This window comes from Talpa europaea (assembly GCF_964194135.1).
Source record: "Talpa europaea genome assembly, chromosome: 1".
Taxonomy (NCBI): Eukaryota; Metazoa; Chordata; class Mammalia; order Eulipotyphla; family Talpidae; genus Talpa; species Talpa europaea.
In genome coordinates, this window is record NC_140073.1 from 154,199,268 (window position 1) to 154,225,296 (window position 26,029).

Genomic DNA, 26,029 nt, shown 5'->3' on the forward strand with positions numbered 1-26,029 from the left:
CGATTCCATTGGTCTGTGTGTCTGTTCTTGTTCCAATACCATGCAGTTTTGATGATTATGGCTTTGTAGTACAGTTTGAAGTCTGGGAGTGTGACGCCTCCATTCCCTTTTTTTTTTTCAGGAGAGCTTTGGCTATTAGGGGTTTTTGGTGATTCCATATGAATTTCATCAGTAATTGTTCCATTTCTTTGAAGAATGACATTGAAATTTTTATTGGAATAGCATTGAATCTGTTTATTGCTTTTGGTAGGATGGCCATTTTAATAATGTTTGTTCTTCCAATCCATGAGCAGGGGATGTCTTTCCATTTCTTTGTGTCTTCTATTTCTTTTAACAGTGTTTATAGTTTTCTTTGTATAGGTCCTTTACCTCTTTTGTTAGATTTATTCCCAAGTATTTGATTTTTTTTTGTTTCGATAATAAAAGGGATTTTTTTTTTTATTTCTTCTTCAGATTTATTGTTTGTGTATAGGAAGGCTACTGATTTTTGTGTGTTGATTTTGTATCCTGCCACTTTACTGAACTGCTTGATGAGTTGAATTAGTTTTTCTGTGGAGTTTTTGGGGTTCTCTATGTATATTATCATATCATCTGCAAATAGTGATAGTTTGACTTCTTCTTTTCCTATTTGGATTTGAGCATTCAGTCTTAACAGATAGGGTAGCCGGATACATGGATAACACTAATACAGTCAAGAGACAGAGAAGTGCTCAATTGTTTTGAGCAGGTCAATTGTTTTGTGACTTAGACAAGAAAGAAATTACTCATGCCTGGGTCTGGCAGGAGGGGCGGGAAGGAGCTGGGAAGACAATGGGTGGGTCCTGGGTTGTAGAAAATCTAGGCCATTTGGAAGAGGTCTTGAGAGAGAGTTAGATGTCAGATATGTGGAGATGTTAGATGCTCTATGCCTTCTGGTTCTTTCTTCATTCAAAAGAAACTTGAGTGCACACTACACATTATTTCAGGCCTTGCTGTGATTACTTCATGAAATTACCAGTTTATCAGGGAAGATATATTTGGAACAAGTCATTTCTTAATTAATTGCTACATTCATTCTTTCAGCATACATTTGAGTGGCTACTAAAAGCTGTTTGCAACTGTTGGAATACTCCACAAAGGAGTGTGATGTTCAGAGTAGCATCTAGAACCTACAAAATCTGCTGTTATTGTTTATTTTGCTGGTGTTGTAGATGGGTGGCTGTTTTTGCAGTGACTAAACAGAGTCTGGTGTGATTTGATCTAGTGCTCATAGAAATCAGAGTTCTGTCACAGGACTGTCATGAGACACTCATTAAATGGATTCATATTTAGATTCTTTCTCTTACTTGCTTCATTTTTAAATTGAAATATATTTACCTATAAGATCGTATCATGCTGTGCTCTCCCCGCTGGTATCAGTGCCTGTTGCTGTATGTGCTGTACTGACTACAGGCCTCAGCATGGAGAATTAAGGGCTTATATTTTTTTTAATGAGAACTTGCTCACATTTAATTTTTTTTTTCATTTTCTCTTCCATCCCTGTGGTTTGTTTGGGGGTGCAGTGACATGCACTGTGCAGTCTCTGTGTTGTCCCCTGCTGTCCTAATCTGTCCTGCGTCATGAGCCCTTGCAAAGCAGCTTGGCTCTGCTGGTGTTCAGGGCCTACGGGGAAAGGGGAGGAAAATGTCCATCAGAAAAATGAGCTGTGGGTGTAGCATTCATCTTAGGCGTCTTGAAGAGCAGAGTGCCCGCTCTGCATTGCTGGATAGATCATCTCCATATGGTGGTCTGTGCTTTGGAAAAGAAAGAGCCTCTTAAACCACCTGGTGAGTGTCTAATGCTGTCAGTGTCTGAGTTTGCTGCTGCTTCCTTAGGAGAAGAAAAATCTGTTCTTTGCCTCCCCCCTCCAGTGACTTAGCAGACCATTCCTATCTGTCTTCCTCAGGTAATTAAACCAGAGAGCAATGACAAAGAAACAGAAGGCACTTATGAGTTAGATCTCCCTGAGGAGCTCTGTGGAAGCCATCTCCCGCTCCAGCCCCCTAAAGGCTACAGTGGCAGTCCTGATGTCATCATAGAGGCACAATTTGATGACAGCGATGTCGAAGATGGGCCTTGCCACACACAAAACGTTCTCGTTGACGGTGTTAAGAAACTCTCAGTTTGCGGATCTGACAAAGGTGAGTGCTGGACAGCTGTCTCACGTTTTCCTGGAGTCGAATATTTGAGTACGGGAATTCTGTGTGCTACAGACCGAATCACACAATGCAGTCCACAGCTTCCCAGTTTCCAACCAGGGCAACTTCAAGGGAAGGGAAAACCTTGACAGGCTTCTAGATGCTGGTCGTGAGGAGGGTGATGGCGTGGCCAGTGGCTCTTGTGGCCGACAGTTGCCCGTGTCACCTCCTAGTGGGCTCTGACGGTGTTGGCGGTCAGCCTTGCACGTTCTTGTGAGGAGCCCGTTCCCACCCTGTGATAGGTATGAACAAAGTTAAATTGATCTTTTTTAATATAATTTTTAAAAAAATTTTTACATCATTGTTCATTATTAATCAATATTTGCTCCCCCCCCCCCCCCCCCCGCCGTGCAGTCCCCATAGAGTTTCCTTCACCGATGCACCCGGGCACCATCACCTCAGTCCCCTGTGCTCCTCCCTCCCCCTATCCCTCTCCCTCCCCCCCCCCCAGCAAGATGTCTCTGGTTTATAATTGTCTGTTTTTGCTTTGTTGTGTATTGTACTGTTATTATTTTTTTTACACTGACGTCTTTAAATTGATTTTTAAAATCCTTATTAAAAGGCCCTTCATTTTACTCTGGAGTTTGCTCTAACCAGGTCCATTTTTAAAGTTTTTTTTTTGGTGATGAGAATGGCCTGCAGATTATCTTTCTAGATTGTGCAGATTATCTGTACAGACTGTTTTGATTGTAAACCTTTTGAAAAGCTTGTCTTGTTTTCCCCAAATACTAAGCGTCAATCCTCTGGATGTTGAAGAAAGCATCTGTGAGCACGTGGGTAATAAGGGCCAACCTGACCACACTCTGCGAAGCTTCAGGAAAAGTAGCAGGGAAAGTTCAGGTCTGTCCATGTACAGATCCCTAAAAGGTTTTAAGTGGCGGGAGTATGTTTTCTAGCCAAACTAGTTTATGCTATACTATGAAATGAAAGGATTGACCTGGCTGGGCCAACTCGATTATGAGCTTTTTTATGAGGAAGGAGTTTCTGGCACAGTCCTCACGAAAGCAGGAAGAAATGCCAGAAGATTACCAAAGGAGGATGTTCAGCAGACACCCTGTGACTGGGGTGGGTGAGCACACCTCGCTGACATGCTGCAGAAGGCTGGAGGTGATTTCAGGAAGTGACTGCATCAGGGTCGCCCTGTTTCTCCACTGCTGATGAGGTAGTGACCCGGGGCAGCGAGCTTTTTCTGAAAGCATGTGTTGCTTTTTTGGTGCCAGGTACTACTCATTCAGAAGGACACTCCAACTTTGAGATTCTTTTTGAATGAAGAGACTGCTGTAGCCTCAGTACCCTCCAGGTGTGCTGCGGGGGGAGGAGGAGGGAGAATGGCTCCGGGTTCTTCCTGTTTTGTGATCTGCCTAGAAAACCAGTAGATTCACTGTTCAGGGCCCAGCCAGTCTCATCTGGATGTTAGTCCTTGAAATTTCATTCTTGTGATGTTTCTTCTTTCTTCCTTTCAAAACAGTCATGTGCAGTGACCCTCTTGTGGAGTGCATGGGCATGATTATAAAGATGTTGGCACAGTGAGTCAGGTCTTTTCTATGAGAAGAGAGAGAAGTAACCAGAGCCCTCAATGGTCCAATTCTGCACCCACGAGATCACCAAAGGAGAGAGATAATTGCCAGACAAAGCCAGGAGCACTTTACAGCTCATTTTATCTTTGGCCTGAAACTACTGTGTGTCTGCCTAGCTCTGGGGATGGGATTTGGGAGAACTCGGGCCTCTTGGCCCGGGGACTCCCAGTTGAAGGGATAAGACGCCCTGATTTCTCATGAGTGGTTGGTACTAGTGCAAGGTCAAGGGAGTACCCATGGGTGGGCGTGATGGCAGAATTGATGCCTGGGGTGGATACTAATAATCACTTTGTCCTTGGGGAAATTCTGATGCCAAGTGTGCTCGTTGCCCTCTATTATAGCTTTTCTCTCCTCCTCCCTTGTAAGCAAACACCATCACGTGCTTTCCAGGGTCAGTAGATGCATCCTTTTTCCTTCTTCTTCTTCCAGCCTTCTTATCCTGTTATTTCTATTGCTTTCTCACTAACCCTGACTGGGGAACAGCCTTAATTCTTCGTACAAATTTCTCTTTTCCTGCTAGCCTCTAAATAGAGAGTTTAGGAAACCACATGGCTGTTTCTCATTTCTTGCCCTCTTGATATTTAGGAAAATTGCAATTTGCTCTTTTAAAATCATGGTGTTTTTTAGCATATTCCAACCAGTTTCTCTTCTCTGGATAATAGAAAATCTGGTTATAGTTAGGATGTTAATGCTTTTTGCGCCATTTAAGGTTTTGAAAATTGTTATTGAAACAAACCATAACCTTAAGCTTTTCCTAAGACTTCTAGAAAGGTTCTTTGCTTTGTGTCATAATTGCAAATGGATTATTAATCCTAGTTTACATGTGTGTTCAAGAATGTTTCTTATTTGTGTTTTAGTATCAGTTTTTAACCCAAAACACATGTTCTGTATTGCATGTACCCTCTTTTCCTGGAAAACATTCTCACCTTTAGGATAACTACCAGTTTTTCTGGTCAAGGACCAGATAGCTCCAGTTGTCTGCAGTAAGAGGCTATTATTACATTCAGAAAAAAGTTACTCTGGGCACCCCAGACTACACACAGCAGATTCTTCTAGGAAGACAGCTGGGATTTGCATCATCCTCAGCCCCTGAGAGAGGGAATGGGCCGCAGATGTGGGTGCCATTTGAGGGGCCCGTCCTGCAACCTCCTGGGGCTGTCCCTTTACCACGTTCCAGGCAGTAGCATTGTCAGCACAGAAATCTGTCATCTGTGTAGAGACGCGGGACAGCCCAAATAAACTTTCCTTGATGTCCATGTTTTAGGTAACAATTGCCTGTTTAGCAAACTCCAGAAGATAAAAATTATAACAGCCAGGAGATACAGTAGCTTTGTATCTTTCATCATGGAGAATTGAAGAACAGTCTTGGCTTCTGGGCCTTGGGGATCATGACCTAATCAGGTTGTGATGTGCATTTCCTGCCCTCCTAGCAGGGTCTGCCAGAGGTTTTGTTCAGTTTTCTGGTGTGGAGACAAGTCTCTACTAGCATCCTGATGACTGAACTTGCATTTGAATATAGAGTCAGTCACCCTCTCACTTCTCCCTTCTTTCTCCTGGCCAACTTCAGCTGTTTTCTGAAGGGAGAATCTGGAAGAATCCTTTCTGAGTTTTGAACAGGCCCGTTGCTACTGCTCTAGGGTCTGCCCACATCCCTGCGGGAGGTGGGAAGAGCCCGCCCTGAGGCCCTGTTCCAGTGCCTCCTTTAAGTTCTTTTTCTTAGATAAAAAGTAACTGCGTTTCTGTTTGGCTAAGAAAAGCCAAGCCCATCTGATTCTTCTCCAGAGATACTTTGGGGTCACGGAAATCCCAAGAGCCCTCCTTCCTGATCATCTGGAGACCTTTCTCCTCTCTAGGAGCCAAGTTTCTTCTTTTCTCTTCTGGTATCTCCAGGTTCGGAGATCAAGTCCTCCCGATCTGTTTTGTTGCACAGCTCTTCACCCTGTATACAGATTAATACAGCTAGAAGGCAGTCATACTTGCTTTCGAAATTAAAAACTAAATATATAGTAATTTCCCATCCACCACAATTTTAGGACATTTTGTACCAATATATCATTTTTTTTTTTTAAAAAAACCAAAGCAAAATCTTGACAAACCTGTGTTAAACAGAAGGCTACAGTAGGGATTTCTACTTCCATATCCTTCAGACTAGCTGAATCAGGTGTGATTCTGCTAGAAATGATCAGGCCTTACAATATCATAAGACTCAAAGCTGGTACTGGGCCAGCTGCTCCTTCTGGTGAAGTCCCCCAAAGAAATCTATGCACAGGATAAAGCAAAGCAAAGTATTAACTGAGATTTTGACCCAAACCAGATTGATTCCACCCCCCGACACTTCCGCTAGCATTGTGTGAGGCTTCTTACATCTTTTCATTCCTGCCAACAGTTAAAATTATCCAGCCTTCTAATTCGTGTAGTCTAAATTAAAATCTGTGAGTTGTCTTTTCATATCATTTTCCCATTATCCTATAAGGGCTATGGAATTTCTTATCAGTTCTCTACTATAATAACTCCTTTTCCATTCTGGGTCTTCTCCCATCTGTTCACTTAACAATTTGTTAACTTTGTCAGTGGTCTTTCTTTGAGCAATAGTCTTTATTTTTAATGTGACAAAATTAATCATGTACCTTGTGGGTTTTAGGATTTTCCCTGTAGAGATCATAAAGATAGTCTCCCAGGTAATCCTTTATTCACTTTGTAGTTTTGCCTTTTGCTGAACTTTATGATGCTGATTCTAAATTGACTTTGAGATAATCATCTACATTCTCTCCTCTAAATCTACTTCAAATACTGAACCATCCTTGAATTCTGAGGCTAAATCCTATTTAACCTTGATATATTGTTATTTTAAAAACATACTATTGGATTTATTTAGGCAATATTTAATGTAGAATTTTTGTATCATGCTAAGTGAACCTCTTATTTTCTTGTCAGCATATGATTTTTAGAATGAGATTACTTGCAATATACTGGTCACTCTTTAACTGTTTCTTATTTTTCCAGAAAAGCTTGTATAAAACAGGAATTAACTGTTCCTTAAATTTGGTAGAACTCACTGTTGAATGTTTGCACCTGCTGTTTTTCAGGAGGCAAAATTTCGGCCCTTTTAATCTCTCATACTAATTGGTCTGTTCAAGTTCTCTTTCCTTTTGTTTCAATTTTGGCATAATTCAGTGGGACTTTATCCATTTAAATCTATTAGTATATAATAATTACTAATCGTCTTTGCTCCTTTAAAAAGAAAACTCCTTTCATCTGTACTTTGCTCTATTTTAATTATTTGTATAAATTCTTTTTTTCTTCCTTGATAAAGCTTGCTTGCCAAAACTTTGTCTATTTTATTGATCTTTTCAAGGAACAACCTTTTGGGTTGTGTTATTTCCTCTGTTGTTTTTGATGGTCATCGGTATATCACTGATACTGCCCTTACCTTTGTTATATAATTCTTTATTTTGGGGTTTTGCTTTTTGACCTTTCCAAACTTCTTAAGCTGTATGCTTAGCTTATTTTTTTTTTTAACCTTTCTTGTTTCCTCTGAAATATTTTAAAAGCTACAAATGTACCTCTAAATATATCTCACAGATTTTGACATGCTTGGTTGTTTATTAAGACTATTTAGTTTCTTTTTTTTTTGTTATTCTTTTTTGCTATTCTTTTAATGTTAATGTCTATTTAATTTATTCTGTTAAGTCAGAGACTGGCATCTGTATGTTGTTAATTCTTTATATCTTATTAAAGCTTCTTTTATCATCTGTTATGTGGTCTTTCTAAATACTCTGTGTATGTTTGAAAGAGAGATGTATGTATGTATATCTAAAATTTGATAGTGATATTATTCTTTTCTTCAGCTGTTTATGATTTTATGTACTTAATCTATCAGTTTCTGAGCAGGATATTTGAAAATATGTCTGTAAACTTGAATATGTTTCTCTCTCCTGCAGTCTTTTTGACTGTGGCTTGATACATTCTGAATTTTATTGTTAAATATATTAGGATATACCTAGATATATCTTTGTATATGTGCATACTCAATATATTTACACGTAATTACCACAGATATTTAGTGAGCATTTACTGTGCACTAGGCCCTAAGTGCTTTATAATTTTAATCCTCATGTTTAATTACTTAGTCCTTGCAAAATGCCTAGTGTCTACAGTAGACCCCTGCTTTATGATTCTCTAAATCGTTCTGCAGACGTGATCATATTTAAAAATATCACAGTGTGAACCCAGTTATACACTGATACTGTGTAATTCATTCTAGCCATAATCTGAGAATTTTGGCACATGTCTTAGCATATGTAAGAATGTGATTTATACATTAAGACAATAAAAATACTGAGAGAATTTTATTTGTATCGACATTAAGAAGAAGAAATTACAAATAAGCAAAATAACTTGAAAAGGTTATTTCAAAATCACTTAGAGTTTGCTAATGGAGTGGGTGGGGAAAACCAAAATACCAATTCACTAACTTTTACACCATCAGTGTGCTTTTTAAATACTTTCATATTTCAAATTTAATTGAAATTTCCTTTGTGTATACTCTATAGGACCCATAGTTACAGTTTAGCACAATATTTTTAGGCAATTCAACAGCAACCATTTGTATGAAAGGATGCATGAAGACTAAAAAACAAAAGCATTTTTACATTTTACTAAAAATAGCTGTGAACCCATGTGACAAATGTTGATCAAACATATATATGACGTGTTTGACTCATATGCTAACAATTACTCAAATGCCTTATCCACAAATGCCCCACCCATATGGTCTACTCGGCAGCAATTGTAATGTGGATATTAAACTGTAAAGTGATTTATATTTTATTTTTTAAAAAACATTTGTTTATGCTTACAAAAACTGGGGTACAGGCCAGAGACAGAGTGGGGAAAAGAACAGGCAGATTGACTGAAAAACACTGCTGAGGGGAGCAGCGTGCAAGTCAGGAGAGGTCTGCTGTGCCATGTGGGTAGCTCCCTGGCCAGAGATCAAACTCATGCTGCAGTGGCTGCGGATAGCTTCATAGGTTGTGTCTTAACCCTTTGCGCCGCCAGGGAGGCCCATGATTTATATTTTAATAGGAAAAGCTCATCTTTTTTAAAAAAAATTTTTTTAATTTTTATATTCCCCATACAACTGCAACCCCATGATTTTGACCCCAATCCTTCCTTGCCCCGCCGCTCCCCCCTCAAAGTGTGTCTCTGGTTCATAGTTTTTTGTTGATTTTGATTTTTTTCTTTCTTATAGTTATTATTTTTCCTGGTCCCTTATTTAGGTTTTAGGTTTTCTAGATTCCTGCTATGAGTGAGACCATCCGGTATTTTTCTTTTTCTTTCTGGCTTATTTCGTTGAGCATGATCCCTTCCAGCGCCATCCATGTTGCTGCAAACTGCATGTGTTTATCTTTTTTGATTGCTGAGTAATATTCCATTGTGTAACTGTACCACATCTTATTGATCCAGTCATCTATTTGTGGGCATTTGGGTTGTTTCCAAAGCTTAGCTATTGCAAACAGTGCTGCTATAAACATAGGGGTGCAGGTGCTCTTTGGAATTAATGTTTGTGTGTCCTTTGGGTAAATACCTAGGAGTGGAATTGCTGGATCATATGGAAGCTCTATCTTCAGTAGGTTGAGGAATCTCCACACAACTTTCCATAGTGGTTGGACCAGTGTGCACTCCCACCAGCAGTGCAGGAGAGTTCCTTTCTCTCCACAACCTCGCCAACCTTTGTTGTTGCTAGTTTTTTTAATATGTGCCATTCTCACTGGTGTGAGATGATATCGCACTGTCATTTTGATTTGCATTTCCCTGATTGCAAGTGATGTTGAACATTTTTTCATATGCCTATTGGCCATTTGTAATTCCTCTTGGGAAAAGTTCCTTTTTAGCTCTTCTGCCCATTTTTTGACTGGATTATGGAAAAGCTCATCTTAAAGAAACTGATTTGAACATATAGTGGACTGATTGTACAGCAGGGTCTACTGTTTTCCAGGCATATTATCAATAGTATCTTTTTCAGATATGCTGTAGTTTTTAATCTTCTAAGCATAAAAAATTTAAACAGTCGGTGGGTACACTTTAGGATCCTATAGTGACTTAAAAAAATAATCAGTGCCTGAGTATTGCCCCAGAGATTCTGAGTCTAGTTGATCTGGATTTTTTCCTTAAAACTCTCCAGAGATCCAAGTATTCTACCATGTAACCAGAATTGAGAGGTTCTGGACTTGTCCTCTTAACCATGAAGCTGTGTCTCTCACAAATAGCAATAAACAGTATAGCTTTAACATTTGTTGGTACTCCGACTCTCTGTAAATAATTGATGGGGTCAGTGCTCACATGGACTCAATCATGCCACAGTCCACTTAGGACTTAATTACACTCTTCAAAACATCCTTTTATAGTGAACAGATTTGGTGATCCACCTTAACCAAATAATCAAGCTTAGTATCACTAGTACTGGGACAACCTGATGTTTTGCACCTTCTGATTGGATGTGCTGCTAAGCAATATCACCTGTGAAGAGCTCGTGCCCAAAAGGTTTTACCTGATGAAGCTTCTAGTCTTAACTTCCAGCCTACTACAAATATAGGCCATCTGGAATGATACCCTGGGCGAAATAATAAGTCCAGTATTGAGAGTAATCTATTGATATATGTAAGTGTGCCAGTTTGTAGACTTCAAAAAAAGTGTAATGAAGAGGGCCTCGGCGGTGGCGCAATGGTTGAGCGCTGGGTTGCGAAGCTGCCTGCAGCCTCTGCAGTGCCAGTTCAATCCCCGGCTGCTCCCCAGCCACTGGAGGAGGGTCCCACGTGGCGCGCAGACCTCTCCTGCCGCCCGCTGCTCCCCTCAGCAGTGTGCTTCGGTCCTTCTGCCTGCTCTGCTCCCCGCTCTGGCTCGGTGAATTCTCTCACCCTCCTGCGCTTCTGACTGTACCCAGTGCTTGTATAAATACATAAATAAATCTTTAAAAAAAAAAGTGTAATGAAGAGCAAAACCAAGGGGAACTGTGCTGGAGAAAGAGGGACCCGCAGAACCACTGTGTGAAGTTTGACTGGATCCTGGATTGGGGAAAAATATGGTAACAACATTGGAATATTTAAATTCAGCATGTGCATTAGGTGACATTTTGGAATTTATGTTAAATTTTCTTAGGTTATGATATGAAGGCAGATACTGCCTAATGTGCTTGCAGTGAAGTATCTTGATTGACTTTGAGATGGTGCAGAAAACAAACAAACAAACAAAACTCTGCCCGTGTGTGCATGTGGGTGCATGTACCTGTGCAAATAGAGAAAAGCAGATGAAGCAAAATGTTAACATTTGCTGACTCAATGAGCAGAGAGAGCCCAGGACCTGGAAGTGAGGTGAGCTGCACTGGAATCCCCCACTGTGCTTCTGCAGAGGAAGTTAGGCAAAATGTCAGAAGTTCCTTTTAGCTAAAACATTCTATGATTAAGTGTACTTTTGGTAATGTTAAAGATTTAATCAGAAAGGGGTTTTTCCATTGGCCCCTGCTCTGTCTCTTCAAACTTTCACTGCCTGAGCCACTTACCTTGCCCGTTTGGTGTTTCCTTCACGCAGCATTTGCAGAGTGCTTACGAGGTTCCCGATGCTCTGCTGGCCCCAGGCCTTACGAAGGTGAAGCCTGTACCCATCCATCTAATCTGTTTTTACCAGGAGTCTGACAGGTGCTGGGCACCTTATGTCGCCCTCTGTCCCCAGTGCCCGTGGAGTTCTCCAAGAGACGCCCCTCGCAGATAGGTGCCTACTGCTCCCCTTTCCCTTCTTAGTCCCACAGTGGGCTCCAGAGCTTTTATTTTCGGTTTGACTGTGGGAGGGCGATGCTGATTACAGTAATTTTCATCACTCGCTTGCCATTTACTGCCCAGTGACCCCCGCTGTTGTCTATGTAGCAGATAACCTCTGTGGCGACTTTTCATTCAAGAATTTACACCCTTCTCATCTGTGCTGCATTGTTCACAGAGCACGGCAGCTCCAGGACCTGGGGCCTCCCCTCCTGTCCCGTGCTTGGGGGTGTGTGAGCACAGAGGGCGTGCTGCATCGGCTCTCCACGTGCTGCCGCACCGCCGCCTCCTCTCCGTAGGCTGCTCTCCCTTTGAAGATACGATTGCAGGCTATTTGGAAGTTTTGGGAGTCCCTCCTCACTGGAATATGACCATGTTTGTGAAACTGGGTGCTCTTCAGGTTCTAGTCTGTGATGTGTGATGATTTTTAACTTTAAAGCAAGTCCTCTTCCTTTATTGACACTATCCTTTCTTAGCAATGTCCCCAAGAATATAAACATTCTTGTGGAAATTCAAACAAATTATTGAAAACTCTAAGGAAGTAAATAACTATTTAACCAGTGAGTCTCAAGTTGTTCGCTCTCAGGTCACCTCTTCACTCTGACAGATAATTAGAGACTGTACAGTTCCAGTGCTTTTATCTATGAGGGTTACATCTGTCAGTGTGCTTGAAATTAAAACCAACAAAGCTTTAAATATTGCGAGACCGGTGTACTTCTGATTGTGCTTTTAAGGTAAACTTGAGGTTTCAAAATAATGATTTGCTGTAGCGAGGTTAATAAGATTATGGTAGATATAACCAGCATCGAAATACTGAGGAAGAAAATGGAATTCATCTGGAAAATGTACTCGTTAATGACCTTAATTCCAATATCTTAGAAAATTCTAGAAAACACAAATATAAGCCCACGTTCTATTTAATCATTAGTGTTCAGGGGTCAGCAAAGAGATTTTGTCAAAGGCAAGATAGTAAATCTTTTCAGCTTTGTGGGCCAGAGACAGAGATGTCCCTGTCACAGCCACTCACAACTGGTGAGGCCTGAAAGCGGAAAGCCTTTAGAATGGAGACGTGCGTGAATGGAGATGGCTGGGTCAACCTGCTGACCCATTGCCACAGTCATGAGAGAAAAAAGGTGGAAAAAGCAAATAATGTCTTGGGAGTTTGGTGAACACTTCCTAATGTGACCTTCTCACAGTCGCACCTCACACTTGAGGAAACCCTGGGTTAAGCTTTTGAAATTGGTAGCTGGTGTTAACAGGACTTTAGTGAATGTCTTAATTATTCTTTACTATTAGCAAAGTCAAGACTTCAATTTCTTAGTTTTAAGTAGCAATTGGATATTGTTTCTTCCTGTGTAGTGCTAATTATAGTAGTTCAGGCTAAACCTTATTACCTTAATCCTTTTGTTCAATTATGGGGTCTCTTTGGAGGACTGTTGGTACCCTGTTTTTCTGTCTTCAATTGGGCTGGCTTAGTCTCAGTACATCTTGATTCATCAAACCTATTCAAACTGAGAGTCATAGAGTTTTAGATCCTCTTACTGTGTTTAATAGTTTACATGTAGTGTTGTCTTGCACATTTCTTATTAGGAAAAGATGGAGCGATATGAAAGGAAGTTATTTTCTAGTATTTTCCCACAGGTTATTGTTGATCCTTAAGAAAGATACTGGGATTGTTTTTGTGTGATTTTTTGACCGGCTACCTTAGTGACTCTGTTATTATTCCTAATAATGGATTGTTTTGATTTTCTAGGTATAAATAAATTTTATCTGCGAATAATAATTTTACCTCTTCCTTCCTAATCTTGTGCTTCTGACTTATGACCTCATTCCACTGGCCATGGCTTTAAGAACCGCATTACATAAGGGTAGTGATTGCTTTCTTCCCCACTGGGGTGCGACCGCTTCCAGCTCTCAGCCCTTAAGCACAATGCTGGCTGTTGGCTTGAGACCAACTTAACCAAGCTTCCTCTTTCTCTTTTACTAAAAGTTTCTCTTGGGAATGGATAGTAACTTCCCCCCCCCCCCACTCTCCTGCAAGGCTTTTTGAGCTTCTTTCAAGGTGCTGTCTTTCCCTTTGGCTTCTTTGCTGATGACGTATCACATTGAACAATTCTTGCATCCTTCACACACCATGACCCTCCTCTGGTCATGGCGTAAAACGTGTCTTAGCATGTAACTCAGTTCACTTTGCTAGTAATTTGCTTATGGCTGTTGGGTTTATAACACAGAGTGGGGTTGGGATGTAGTTTTCTCTCATTGTGCCACCTTTGTTGTGTTTTGGTATCAGACTCTGTTAACATTGTAGGAAGAACTGGGGAGCCTTTCTTTTTCTCAGTGCTGTGGAACAGTTAAAATAACATGAGAACAGCCTCTTCTCAGCGATTGAAGCACTCCTACTTGAAGCAGGGGCTGGGCCTTTCTTTCCTCCATCTCCGGTGATTGATTTCTGGAGGGTTTTCCCTCTTAGTGCATTAATTTTGACAATTTATATTTTTCAGTACAATCATCCATTCTAACCACATATTAGGATAGAGGTGTTCAAAGTTTTTCCAGTTGCTTCATTTCCTCTGCAGTTATGATCATAATTCCTTTCCACTCTTCCCCTCAGGTTTTATTATACCAGCTAGTGCCTTGTCTATTTAATTTTAATAGAAATTGATTTCTACTGTTTTTATTTATTATACATAACTTAACTTCTGCTTTTATCTTTTCTTACCCAGGAGTTTCTTTCAGACACGTGCAGTGGTCGTGTGTGGTGGGAAATGCAGGTTGAAGTTGATGACTCAAGTTTGGACAGAAATGCAGTTCAGAGACATTGTCATCTAGTTAGTTCCTTGGAGAACCCCTCCATTCTGAGCACCCCCTGAACAGGGCCCTGCCTGTTCTCTGTCCCTGGTTCCCTCCTTGAAAACAGTCTTGTTTGACAAACTGTCCCCAGCCCTAGAGTCTCTGTAACAAACATTTTTTTTGTGCTAAAATATATAAAATAGGTATACAGTTCAGTTAAATTAATTACACTCATACTGTGCAACTGTTACGTAAGTACAATCTATTCCAAAACCCTTTCATCATCCTAAAACTCTGTAACCATTAAGCAATACCTCCCTGCTCCACCCCCCATGACCACTGAGCTTCTTCCACTCTATAAATTTGTTCTCAATATTAGATGTAAGAGGAATCATGCAATATTTTCCCTTTCATGCTGGCTTATTTCAAGGTTCATGCTTGTTATGACATGTCAGAATGTCGTTCCTTCTTATGCTAAGCAATAGTCTCTTATATTGCATTTACCACATTTGTTTCTCTGTCCACGTTGGGGAGTCTTGAGTTGTTCCAATCTTTTGGCGACTGAGTACTGAATAATGTTGAGATGAGCATTGCTGTGTAATTATCTAAGTCTCTGTCTTCTGCTTATTTGAGTATATGCCTTGGAGTAGAATTGTCAGGTCATGTGATAATTCTCTGTTTGAGGAATATGAGGTTTTTTTTTTTTTTAAGGATTTAAAAAAAATCAAATATAAGGTTATTAGAAGGGTTAACAGAAATAGGAAATCACAGGAATTATAACAAGCCTTGAAATGATAATAATTACATCTGTTCTTTGCTGCACTGTAACTGGAGCTTGTCCAGTTCACCTCCTCTCTGCCCATTTTTCATATCATGGATTCACTACTCCCACTTGCAGACGTGGAGGCTCGGGTTTAAGAACATTGTTTAATACTTCAAGTAATTTGTGGACTCTACTCTGCCCCAGTCCATCCCCTAAAGCACCTAGGAATGGCCATCCTGCCAGCCTTGTTAGTGCTTTTAATACAAAATGATTGAAATAGTAATTTAAATAAAAGGAAATAATCTGTAATGAACATTATTTGTGCAGTTATCTGGAAATAGGTGTTTCCCAGGCCACTAGTCAGGCACTCTTCGTGCTGCCTTTCTCCTTAGAGAGGTGAGTGGAGGGTTGAAGGGCCCTGAAGTCATCTTTGCCTTTCAATATGGTGCTCTGGAGTCTCTTGCTTGGCATCCAGCATTTCTCCTGGCTCCCTGGGTGATTTAATCATCCACTTTCCTGGGACTTACTGGTAATGAAAGGGAAGATCAACTTCTTTGTGTGCTGGTGCTGTTTTCTCCTTCTTTCCTGCCCCTTGCACTCTAGACTCCAGTCGACTCCTCTGGAATCTTTCCTCCCAGCCACGTGCTCTTCCCCCTCCCAGGTGCTTTGCAGGCCAGGCCAGGGGCCCATCTGTGTACATGACATTGTCACAGAACCATACTGCTCTTGGCCTGCACCAGGTCCTGCAGCACCACGTACCTTTCCTGATAGGCCACCCTATCTCCAGCTGAGCACCTTCTGTTACTTCTAAATATTCATGACACCAAATGGAAATAGTGCTTTTGCTTCCAGCAAGACTACAAGGCCCCCTTACTTTACCTTTGGTACAAATGATACCAGCCCAGCCATGCAGTGTTGTCTATTCTTTCAGAAGCTCTAATTAGCAAGTATATGTTTTGGATTAAAAAAAAAAAGACACAACAGGGTAACAAGTCAACTTTTGATGCAGTTAAATTACTAGAAGTACTTCAAGTATGAGATCTTGGCAAAAAATAATTTAAAGAAAGTACTTAATCTGCTTTAAAATCTGATTAAAAGGTTAGAAACAACTGATCTAGTTCATTCCTTTTGTTTTACAGACGAGGAAACTGAGGCTCAGAGGAGTTTCTTGGCTTGTCCAGTGTCCCACAGGAAGTTAGTGAGTTCATAAAAGAAAAACACCTTGTATTTATAATAACAGACAATTTCTACAAATGGGTCATAACTTTGAAGCACAAATCCTACCGGATCAGTTTAATTTCTCTCTATAGGAATAGGTTGAGCATTGCCGATTGCCCACAAGTGCCCATGTTGCTTTTCCCTGTCCTATAATCACTCAGATTTCCAGCTAGACATCTGCTCCTCCAGAACTCTGGCGCTTCAGGCAGCGTTGACCCCAGCTGCCTTTTGTGGGTTGCTTGGTACGTTTGGGTACCTTATGCCAATAGAACTTTTGGCAGCAATGGAAGCATTCTAACCTGGACTGTGCGGTACTGCGGCCACTAGCCACATGCGGCGATAGAGCACGTGATCATTTAGTATATGAGCTGCTGAAGCAAGCACGTGTTGAGCACATGAAATGTGGCGAGTGTGAAGGAAAACTGGATTTTTAGTTATATATAATTTTAATCACATTTTAAGTAACTGCCTGTGGTTCGTGGCCTCTGTGCTGGAGATTGGGGCTCCAGATGTTTCCTCTTCCTCGGGATGCATGACCTAGGCACTCTAACCTGGGTGACTCTTGCTTGGAGTTCTGGAATGTTCATACTTGCCTGATGGGTATATATTTCCCCCAATTGCCAGTGGTGCTGCTACCTGTGACTTGCTAAGTGTTGTGCATAAAAGTAGAGAACCAGGAAAGATATGGGTCCTTCCAGCCATTAGTGGGTATTGGGTCCACTGACCCTGAAGCCTGTCTGGCCTTGGGGCTTTCCCTTGTAGGAACCCGCGAGTCTCCTTGGATGCATAAGCCCATCTTTGTGAGAGTTCTGTCATCTGAGCCCACAGCACACAAGCAGAGACAGAGGGAATGACGTGCCAGGTATCATGCTGTTGCTGGGAAAGAAAGATGACCAAAGAGTGAACTGTAGCCTAAAGAGGTTGAATGAATCTGTGAGAGAAGAGCCAGTAACAGACATGTTCTGGGTCTGGCTTGGCCCCCGCCTGTGGGATTTGCCTTTGCTACATGGTAGGTACCGTCTGCCCTGTTCCCAGGCCCACGTGGGCTGGTGGCCGAAGGAGCGCTGACATGGTGCCTGGCGAGTGACCCGTTAGATTTTGTCTCCACAGCTCGAGGACTCTGGAACTAAAATGTCACACCGAGTGGGCCAGAGACAGATGTTAGTGAACTGAGGCTTCTGTCACCACAGACAATGTACATGGGGAAGAGAGGCCGACTTGCCGAGGGAGGGGGGACTCTTGGGGGGAAGGAGGAGAGGGTGAAAGGAAGAAGGAGAAAGCAGGGGACAAAGACAGACTTTGTTCTCTGGGCCTTCGCGGATGCATCGGGTTTACCAGGTGAAGTCTATCCTGGGTATAAGCAGGGCGGAAGGCTCCTGCAGAGTCGGGAGGCAGTGAGCGGTTCCTGCAGTGGGGCGTCTGGAGAGGAGGCCAGCAAAGCAGGCTGTGGTGACGTTCTGCTCTTACCCGGGACTGCGGAGAGATCTGGGCACTGGGAACTGATCCAGGGTTGTTAAGGAAAGCAGACTGATTGATGGAGAGGGGGAAACTGGGGAATGTGGGTGGGACCAGGTAAGGGCAGAGACGCTGGGGGGCTGACTGAGAGCAATGACAGCTGGAATGCAGGAGGAGGAGGGAGGGGTTAACCCGATTATTTCAGAACTAGAATTGATAGGCTCAATCGCAGATCAGTTGTGGAATTAAGACCCAAGAGCCTTCACGAGTGACAGTAACCTGATAACTAGTTGGGCAACTGCACAGGTTCGCCAGGGATCAGAGGACGGTGGATCTGATTCTGGCCATATGTGGACTTTGTGTTACTGGGGGGACATTCAGGTCGTGAGAGCCAGCAGGCAATTGGCAATAGAAGCAGAGATCCAGAGGAGGGATGGTGAAAGATCTGAACAATATCCACTGAGCCGTAGGAAATCGAGAGTATCAAATAGAGGGCTCGTGATTGCAATTATCTGAAGTCTTCGTCGGCCTGTTAGCAAGGCATGAGCTGGTGGGCACAAGAAACCCAGGGGCAAGGGAGGGATTGTAAAGTAACTGATGAAGATTTTGAGAGCCTCATCCAAGACCACAGCAACGTGTAGAGAACGAAAGGAAGGAAGTGAAGGGTATTTTCAGGAAATGAAGGAATGTCCATGGCCCTCCTGGGTGGAAGGATGTTAAAAATTATTATTTCCATTCAAAAAGACTAATAGTAGCAATTATTTAACATCAGCCTTTACTCAGTAGGGCCCCTTCTGTTTTGCATGGGATCGTTGTTTTGGAAGAATGGATTGAAAGCGAAGAGTTCAGTTTGGTATTCTTCGAACTGGAAACAGGGCACTGTTAGTGTCATCCACCCGCTAAGGGTTCTGGGCCCTGAGGCCTGTGAACTCAGCCCTCGGTATGCAGACTCTGAGAAGGGAGGGCCCAAGCATGCAGCTCTCCCCAGTTCATGGCGCTGGGCAGCACTTGCCAGGCTTATTTACTTGAGTAATGAAGCTTTTCCGTAACTTAGTGTTTAACCTGATGGCTGAACTCTTCATGTATGTTCTCCTTTGATAAAGGCCCTTTCATTGCCATGAAACCATAACAGGCCTATAGATTGGTCTTACTGGCATCGATTGCCATTGACTCACTCTGAGTGAGCCCATTCTCCTTGAGAAGCCTCGCCGGAGGGTGTGCAGTCATGCAGCAACATGCCGGGGGAGATCTTTGACTGGCAGGGTGGTGGTGGTGAGAGCCTTTGGATATTTGCAAAAATCTCGTGAACCTTCCAGCTGAACCCCTGGAAAACAACTGGTTCATGTGGTTCTGAGTGGGGTGAGGGAGCTGACAGCTGTCCTGCTCCGGGTATAGAATGTCCACCATTAAAAACAGATCTTTTAAATGTTTTATCATAGAAAATTGTCCCTGGTTTTCAGATACTGCTTTAAAACTACAACAGCAGCAAAAACCACCCAACTGAAAAAGGCCAGATTTTCCTCTATCCCTTTAAGTGAAACGATGCTCCCCATACCCCCTCCACCCGCCTTTCACTAGCCCCAAGTATACTCAGCTGCACAGTAGCCTCTGTGCTCCCAGTTACCCGACCCCATTTGGCCAGTTCCCGCAGCTCTGACTCATTTGCTTGGGCCGGAAGCAGCAATCGAGTATGAACTTGATTGACTTGACTTTGGCTCTGACACGTGTTTTGACCCTCCTGGTTCCAAGGCCCCCGATACCTGCCTCTGCTGTCTTGACTCCGCACCTGCTCTCCTGTACACACGCCCCTTGGGCCCGGGCCCCAGCCCCCACTGGCTGGCCCCATTTGCATCTCTACCCAGGAAGGGGAGTCCAACAAAACGTGGCAGGACTCTTCGTAGGAAAAAAATCGGAATGCCAACTCTTGCCAGTCATTCTCGTCTCTCAGCGTTTCATTTTCCTCACTTGTTAAGAGAAATTCCCTTCATAATAAATACCTGCTTCGACGTCTTCACAGTTCTTGCCTAAATCAGATGAGGTAATGGAAAGGCAAGCACCTTAAAAAAGATAAAGCCCAGCATTCTGTGATGGGCATTTTCCGAACCATTTTGCAAGCCTGTTGCCTCTTGAAGCAACAAGTGTCAGCTGCACCTTCTCGCAGACGTCAGCGACAAGCCTCTCTGACTGCCCTTGCCCACCAGGCTCCCCCCGGCCCCCCAGGCCCTTGCACCTGCCCACACTGACCTGCGCCCCACGGATTGCACTGCTGGTGTCCCAAGCACTCCCCTCTTCTTCCGCCTTCACGGCTCTTGCCTCCCCCTTCCTGCTGCGCATGCTGCTCAATTTCCCATCCCCTGCTGTGCATACACCCCCGGGCTCCAAATGTCAGGTGTATTTGAGATGTGTATCACCTGTCTCTGTGCAACAATTGCCACAAACTTAGTGGCTGAATGCATTTATTACGTTGCATTCATTTTCTGTGGGCCAGTGTAACATAAAGAGTAGGTTCCGCCTCTGCCCTCCGTTCCCGGCACAGGCTCCTAAAATCCAGGGCGTTTCCTGGTAGTGGTGCTGGTGCTGGGAGCATCTTTTGTTCTAATGTTTCGTCTTTGTGATTCCTGGCACAGAGCTCCTGAAACCCTTGGAATATCCCGAGCGGTGGGTTCCTGTTATTGTAGGAGGCAGGTCTTGATGGATTCCTGGGTAGCTTCAGGATGGACACTGGTCACCCCAAAGACCAAGCCATGATGAGAAGCTTGCCATTTTCAGGTCCACTCCTGTCCTCCAGGGAAGTGGGGGTGGCTGGACCCTGAGTTAACGGTTGATCATGTCTGTGTGATGAAGCTTTTAGAGAAATTTCTTAACTCTGGGGTTTGGAGAGCTTCTGGGTTGGTGAATGCATCCAGTGCAGGGTTTTGGGGTTGGCTGAGTGTGTGTGAGGCTTCCTGACTCTGGAGACAGAAGTGCTTGTGCTTAGGATCCTTCTAGACCTCACCCTGTATACCCTGTCTTGCAGTTCATCTATATCCTTTATTGTATCCGTAACGCTAAACTGGTAAATGTTAAGTTTTGCCCTCAGTCTGTGAGCCATTCTAGCAGACTATCAAACCCAAGGAGGTGATGGGAGGCCCGCTGCCTGCTCTGAATAGTAGTCAACCCCGAGGGAAGTCTGAGGAACCGCGCATCCCACTACTGCCATGAGGTGTCTGGAGTGGGGGAGGGCAGTCTTGTGGAACTGACCCCCAACTAGTGTGGTCTGGCTATGTCAGATTGAATTAAGTTGTCGGACACCCAAGTGGTGTCCCCAGAACCTGGGGCATATTTGGTGTCAGAGGTGCTGTGAGTACAGGAAGCGAGACTGGGGCTCCCCTCGGCCAGGAGCCCAACCTGTCCCCCGCATCAGGCTTCCTACGAGGCTGTTGTGCAGGCACTGTCACTGGAGGCTCTACTGGACGTGTCTCTTTCTGAGCTGTGTGCTCGCGGGGCAGATTCACTTCCTGGGCCTGAGGGTCTCTGTTCCCCGCTGGCAGCAGGCCCAGGCTGCCCCCAGCTCCTGGCTCACGGGTCTCAGGCCTGGAGCAGGTGTCTGCTGTCAGCACTCAGTCTTGGGTGCCCTCGTCACGGGGTGAGTGACAGCATCGTCTGTGCCATATTCTGTGGCTGGAACAGTCACGGGCCTGCCTGCACTTGAAGGGTGAGGGTGACCCCCGGGCATGAGCAGGAGCTGTGGGGCTTCTGGGGGCTACCCTGGAGCCTGCTCGCTGCAGGGTGTTTCCTCCATCGGCCTTTACTTACTCCTCCCAATGAAGGTGTGGTCGTTCCCTTCTGTGACAGTTTATATTCTGTGACTGATCTTATCATGATTGAATATTTTATTTCCCTCTTGTAACTGCTTTTACTCATCTTGTATCTGTTTGCACCCCTCAGAACAGAGTCTTATATCCAGCAAATGTTTTTCAAAAGGTTCCCTCTCCTTTCTTTGAAACTGAAGGGCCCAGCTAGTCTCCTGTCTCAGAAAGAGTTCTTTCCCTCCACAGCAGCCATGCAGGATTCCTCCTAAAACCTTCAATTTGCCAAATTGGCGTCCAAGGCAGCGACTCGCCATGCCTAGATAACCTGCCTGGAGCCATCCCACTAGTCTGACTTGCATTTAGAGCTTGAATGCACTGCCTTATTAAGGAGAAACAGTTTTCCATCAAAGGTGCTTCAAACGCGAGCTGTTTTCAGTGGTGCCTTGCTCCGTCTCCTCCCGGCCTGCTGGATCTCAGAAATGCGGCGCGGTACAAACCGCTTCTGGGAACTCTGTGTCCATCTGCCTTGTGGTGGTCACTTGGGGTCACGGCAAATGGATTGGGCAAGAGGACTGACTCTTGGAGAAGCAACTGGACGGTGACGGCACTGCTTCCCTCCTAATACTCCAGTGTCAGCTTCCTTTTCATACATGTCTTCATCCCATTGCTCTTACGTTCAGGCCTTCTTTCCCCTACCTCCACCCGCGCGTTCTCGCAGGCCCCAGCGCCATCTTTGGTCTTCCCTGTCTCTGCCGGGTTTGGAGCCATCTCTCCCGCTGAGATAAGCGGCCTCAACCTGTCAAGTCCCGTTGTCACCCCTGACAGCAGAGTTGAGGGCCTCCCCTGTGTCTCTCCCACAGCAGATGGCTCAGGTGGATCACAGAGAACAGTATGTGCCCTGCGTACAGTCATTGCCCGGACTGGCAGCTTGGTCACTTTAAACGCACAGAGCCCCAGCCTGGCACGTGTGGGGCTGCTGTTTTGGGGTGCCATTCGATCCTTCCCCGGTGTGGTGGAAGCAGTGCTGAGTGAGGGGCCCACCACTCTTCTGTGTTTCAGAGAAAACAGCAGCTGCCCCAAGGCGCCCTCACAGCTTTGGGCACCGGACTTTCCAACGACTATCTCAGCCCACCCCTCCGCCACTGACCTTGACACAGAGACGCAATCCTCACCGCCCTTCTGCCTGATTTTCCCCTGGTTCTGTCTCCCACCCCTTCCTGCCAGGGAGCCCCTCCCTAATCTAACTGTGCCTTTTCAACCACACCTTCTTTAGTGGGTCCTTCAATCAGCCACTAACCAAGTCTAAGCCTCTCTTATCTTAAAAAAATAAAATAATGAAAGCCATGTCGGGATTTCTGTCTCCCTGCAGCTGCCACCCTGTGTCATTCCGCTACTTCACAGCCAGACTTCCTTAGCCGAGTCCACACCCAGCTCGCCACCTTCCACCTCCCTGCAATTCTGACTTCACTCCATTTCCTTTAAAATTAGTCGCACTGGGGTCCCCTGTGACCTTGTCACTCACGCCACGGGACTGACCCTGCTTTCCCCTTGGCAGTCCTTGCTTTCTTGGGCTTCTCTGGCTCCGTGTTAGCTGATTTCCACCCCCCACCTCCATCCACCCCTCAGTTTCCTTGCAAAAATTTTAGCTTGTGTTTTCATCGTGTGGGTGTCCCTCACTGCCCTGCCCCAGGCTCACTTCCTTCTACGTCTCACATCTCTGAGGGTGCAGGTCCCTGTTTTCACTTGTCCTCTGTTCCCAGGCAACACCCTCATCTCTGTCTTCAGCCCTGGCCTCTTGTAAGCTCCAGAGCTAACATCCATACCTCAGACTCACGAAGTCCAACTGAGCTGTGGCCCCCGCCCCTAAGGGCACTCTGCTTAACGGGGGCTCGCTGTTTCTTTGTCATGGCAGGCCGCCTACACTTGGCCTGTGTCAGAACACCGCAGGGCTGGGCCAACTCCCAGTTGTTCGGTCTCTCGCGCATGGCTGGCCTCCACCCACAGAGCTTCTGCCTCCTGGGTCTGGGGTAGGGCCTGAGGACAGCGCTTTTCTAAGAATTCCCGGGTGAGGCCACACTGTTGGTCAGGGAGTTATACTCAGAGAAGCCCTGTTCTGAGGCCATCCTTCCTGCCCCTCATCCCGTGCCAGACCACCTCCCCACTGCCAGTTCCCCACTAGCCTCTGGAGAATCTTATCAGCTCTGCCTGCTAAACACCAGTCTAGCTGGGGCCCGCACCCTCAGCCTCTGGTCTGATTTGTCACAGTAACTTGTTAACTGGCCCTCCACACCGCAGCCACGGTGAACTAATCAACCACGGACACGTCAGGCTTCTGCCCACTTTGTTCTACAGCGCTCCATCCCCTTTGGGATGAAGCCAAACTTCTTCGTGTTGAACTGGCCTCTGCTGACCCAGACAGCACCCTTCTTGTCCCTTACTCAGAGCAGAATGTGTCAGGCATCTGGAAAAGTATATGTAGTTTAAATGCACAACACAGGGCAGCTGCGTTGTAGCTGCTCCAGCACTTTCACAAGTCACCTTCATTAACTCTTCCACTAAGCTGTGAGTGGGTTGCGTTTTATAGATGAGGGGATGTGAGCCATTCTTGAACGTGTCCATTCCCCTGCATGCCAGTCTGGACCGGCTGGTTCTGCCCAGTTGACAAGACTGGATCACTCAACACTGACTGCAGTCACTATTTTTCATAACAGTGACAGCATTTGTGGAATCTTAACAATTTTTGTTAATCTTTGTGCCAGGCACTACAAGAGTAAACACAATTCATGGAAAATCTTCCTGATTGACAAAGAAGGGAATTAAGGGAGAAGGAATAACTTGCCACATAATTCAAGGTCCTGGGTCATAGAATTGAGTTTAGATCTTGTGATTCCAGAACTTACGCTTTTTAACTACTCAATCATTCCTGGGGGCAGAAGTAGTGAAATTATGTAAAAAGAGCAGTTTCTAATTCGGTGTCTTCTAAAATTTAAAATCCTTCACAGCTGAATTAGGAAGTCTTTGCAGCCCTCCCATCCGCCGGAGTCCGCCTCTATCTCACCGTCTTCCTTTAGAATCTCATTTTACCGTGGTGGGAGGAGTTTGGAGTTGGAGTCAGGGTGGGTTCTGATGCCCTCTCTACTACCCATCTCCTGGGATGAACCCTGGGATAAGTTACTTTACCTCTTGGAACTGCTGATTGCTGTTCCCTAAAACTCAGAATTGTAAGCTTTCCTCATGGGGTTGCTGAGAAAAAGAATTCTGAGAATCTGCTGCTTCTTTCCATCCTGTGCTCCTGCCAGCGGGTACCACTGGGTACCATCACAGCCCATCCCTCACTGTTTTCCTCTTGGTCTCTGCACAGATCGCTGCTATACCCCCACTTTCTCCCCATCCTCTGCTCACCATCTGTGCTTGACGCTATCACCTGAAAAATATTTCTGAAGTACAACCCCTGGGAACTTTCAGCTAGTAGTAAAGGTGGACTTTATTCAGACACATCTAAAAATATTTGGACAAAATACAAAAAAGTTCTTAAAGCATTGAAGAGCTGATAGACATTACCAGGTTAAATCTGGAATGGAGAACCTAGATGACATTGCAAATTTAGCCAGTGGTTATGGGGGCAGAAATAAAGTCTCCTCACAAGGAGTTGGGACCCTTCTGGCTACCCCATCAGGGTGAGGGTAGACTTGAAACACACCGGCTTTCACGTGGTAGTCCAGCCCTGGTTCACGCTGGCGGGTGAGCCAAGGAATCTCAAGTCTTGAATTGGTTTAAGGGCTGGTAGTGCCTCTAGGTATCTGGCAAAATCAAGTGGAAATTCTTTCAAAAGGAAGGTTTCTTCAACCTAGGCCTCAAATTATTCAGTGACCAGCATATAAATATAACCAGGCACCCAAGAAAACCATATTCCAAGGGCAAGAACCATCAGTGACCACAAACAGTGGAAACAGCCCTTCAAAAATGTCATCACAGTCTATAAAAAACCGTGTTTAAAGAAATAGAAGATAAAGATATCCGCAAGGAATAGGAAACTATTAAATGTAAAAGCAAATTAAAGAAGGAACTAAAAGCTTCTGGAAGTGAACATTACTATAATGTGATAAAAAAAAGTGGTGAGGAAAAGTATATATTTAATTAAATAGTGAAAAAAAATAATGGATAGATTTAGCAGAAACTGGTCAAGCTGAAGAGAAAATTAACAAACTGGAAGAAGGTAAGAAGAATCTAACCAGAGTGTCACATAGACAAATAGAAAATGTGAGGAGAGTTTTCTATTTAATTTGAGTTCTAAAAGGAGAAGAGTGGGAAAATGAGCAAAAGTAAAATTTGAAGAAATGGCTAAGATTGTCCCTAACAGTTGAGACACCAAATGATGGATTTTAGAAGAGCCATGATTGCAAGTAGA

At 44.2% G+C, this 26,029-nt stretch overlaps 1 protein-coding gene across 1 annotated transcript in view; it reads left to right on the forward strand.

Annotated features, from left to right (window-relative positions):
• The window catches only part of DIS3L2 (DIS3 like 3'-5' exoribonuclease 2), a gene marked incomplete at both ends in the record, with an annotated part of 249,293 nt that overhangs the window by 50,512 nt on the left and 172,752 nt on the right, over nucleotides 1–26,029 (forward strand). Inside the window, one exon of the mRNA XM_084227980.1 lies at nucleotides 1,925–2,159. Within this exon, the coding sequence (XP_084084106.1) occupies nucleotides 1,925–2,159 (235 nt within the window). The remainder of the gene's footprint in view (nucleotides 1–1,924; nucleotides 2,160–26,029) is intronic.